This window comes from Manacus vitellinus, unplaced genomic scaffold (assembly GCF_001715985.3).
Source record: "Manacus vitellinus isolate BGI_N305 unplaced genomic scaffold, ASM171598v3 scaffold_26_pilon, whole genome shotgun sequence".
NCBI lineage: Eukaryota > Metazoa > Chordata > Aves > Passeriformes > Pipridae > Manacus > Manacus vitellinus.
In genome coordinates this window covers 8,552,932-8,555,233 of record NW_021939960.1, presented here as the reverse complement: position 1 = coordinate 8,555,233, position 2,302 = coordinate 8,552,932, and the positions used below count along the sequence as shown (strand labels likewise).

General features: G+C 64.2%; 1 protein-coding gene across 1 annotated transcript in view; it reads right to left on the bottom strand.

Annotated features, from left to right (window-relative positions):
- Positions 1-79: 79 nt before the first annotated feature.
- Positions 80-2,302, bottom strand: part of TCF15 (transcription factor 15) — a 9,435-nt gene continuing 7,212 nt past the window's right edge. The window contains exons 2-3 of the mRNA XM_029960406.1: positions 2,117-2,296; positions 80-241 (exon numbers count right to left, since the gene is read on the bottom strand). Of these exons, the coding sequence (XP_029816266.1) occupies positions 167-241; positions 2,117-2,296 (255 nt within the window). The 3' untranslated portion in view covers positions 80-166. The remainder of the gene's footprint in view (positions 242-2,116; positions 2,297-2,302) is intronic.

The window sequence follows — 2,302 nt, the reverse complement described above, 5'->3', positions numbered from 1 at the left end:
CGGCCATGGGAGCGTCCTCCCACCCCACTGCCAGCTCCAGGGCCGGTGTCGGTGTGGTGCCAGCCTGGGCTCAGCTCCCTCCCTCCCCGCTGCGGTCTCTGGGCTGGTGTGTGCGGGCTCCAGCCGGCTCTGCCGCTGTCTCAGGCGGGTGCTGCCGGACCCCGGCTCATCTCCGTGACACTCGCAGGGGGGTGACCCCTCGCACCTTCAGGCAGTTGCCCCCAAGATCCCTTCGACCGCCCTGCAGAGAGAGGAGGGAGAGCTTCAGGTATCGTGGGGTGTCCAGGAGTGGGCACCCCGCTCCTGCCCACTGTTCATCCCACCAAGTCATCCATGGGGACCCACTCTGAGACGGCCAGTTCTGCTTTCCTGGGGCAGCTCAGTGCTGCCTGGCATGCACAGACAGACAGATAGACAAGACAGATGGGGCTACATCTGGTGAGTGGCTGGCTGGGTGACTGGGAGGTGGGTGCTGTGGTGGAGCCCCCTAAGGTGGGTCCCCATGGCCTTGTCACCCTGCAGGACACAGCCCTAATGGCTGCTCAGGACCTGTGGTCAGGACCAGTGCCACCCCAGGACAGACCCACAGCCCCAGGCAGACACACAGTCCAGACTGGGATGAGGAGGCTCAGCCCCACCTCCCAGTGCACCAGCACAACTTCAGCCCAGTACTGCCCAGTATAACACAGCACAGACCTGCATAGCCCAGATTTAGCCCAGAACATTCCAGTATAATCCAGCACAGCTCAGCAGAGCCCAGCACAGCTCAGTTCCAGCCCAGGCCATTTCCAGCCTAGCACAGCCCAGCATGGCCCAGTACAGCCCATTTCCAGCCCAGCCCATTTCCAGCCCAGTATAGCCCATTTCCAGCCCAGCCTAGCCTGGCCCAGCCCATTTCCAGCCCAGTATAGCCCATTTCCAGCCCAGCCTAGCCTGGTCCAGCCCATTTCCAGCCCAGCAGAGCCCATTTCCAGCCCAGCCCCAGAGTTGGGAGGCACAGAGCTGGATCTCAGCCCAGCTCCTGCCATTGCCCCCCAGAGTTCTGGGTGCCAGAGAGGATCCCGGGCCCCAGTGCCTCTGCAGCATCCCCTGGGTGTCCAGCACCATGCCAGCCCCCAGCTTCCAGCCCTGAGGAGCAGTCCAGGGTCACAGCTCAGCCCTGGCTGGAAGGTCCCAGCTAGGGGCAGCTCTACCAGGTCAGGTCAGGCCAGAGGACTCCCAGGAGGGCTGGAGAAGCTGCTGAGGGGGCGGCAGGAGCAGGGGAGCAATTAAAGATAGAGCAGCAGAAACTGAAAAAGGCCCAAGGGTTGGAGTGTGACCTGTGGCTGAGCTGCTTGGGGTTACATGTGGGACAGCTTGAGGGTCTGTGGGACAGAGGCAGATCCCTGCTCACAGCCCTGCCAAGGGATGCCCATGGAAAGAGGCAGCTGCCAGGCCCTCACCCTGGGTCAAGGGCACCCAGGACCCTGGCATGGGCAGCAGGATGGACTCACCATGGGAAAGGTGCCCCCTGAGCCACAGGGTGCTGGGGGTGTCAGCTGGCCAGGCAGGGTAGGGCAGGGGTGCTGTGCCAAGCCCCAGCTCAGCCACCTGGTTGTGTGAGAGCTGTGCCAGTGCTGGTGACAAATCCTGCATGGGGACACTGGATGGGGAGCTCTACCTGTCCCCATCACATCAGGGAGCTGCTGGGGGCAGCCCTGCCACAGTGTCGGTGAGCTGGCAGGGTTGGGGATGGAGATGGGAATAGGGATGAGGATGGGGATGGGGATGGGGTCAGTGTGCGAGCTTTGAGCTTCCCCAGGGACAGCCAGTTGCCTCCAGCTCTGGGGTGACTGTTCAACCCCCGAGACCTCCCAGCCCGGATGGACGTGGGGGAGCAGCCCGGCCCTCTGACGCGAGCTGGAGCTGTGGGCGTGCGGCTACGAGCAGGATTTGGCCGGGAGCAGCCAAAACCTCCAGTGGGAGTTGGAGCCAAAGTCTGCAGTTCTCACTGAGCCATGCCGAGGCTCCTGCCCTGCTCAGCCCAGGCAGGGTCTGCTGCCCCCTGTCCCCCGGGGATGTGCTGAGCCTCCTGCTCCGCTCAGGCCAGGGCCCCCCAGCCCAGTGCCCCGCTCACCCCTTTCCGCTGGTTGCTGAGGCAGAAGGTGCAGATGCTGCGGGGCTGTTTGCTGTCCAGGTCGCCCTTGGCGCCGTAGATGGCACTGAAGCAGGGCTGCCCGTCCTCGCAGCCCTCGCCCAGCAGCAGCACGTTGGCCAGGTGGGAGATGTAGCTGGAGGCCAGGCGGAGGGTCTCGATCTTGGA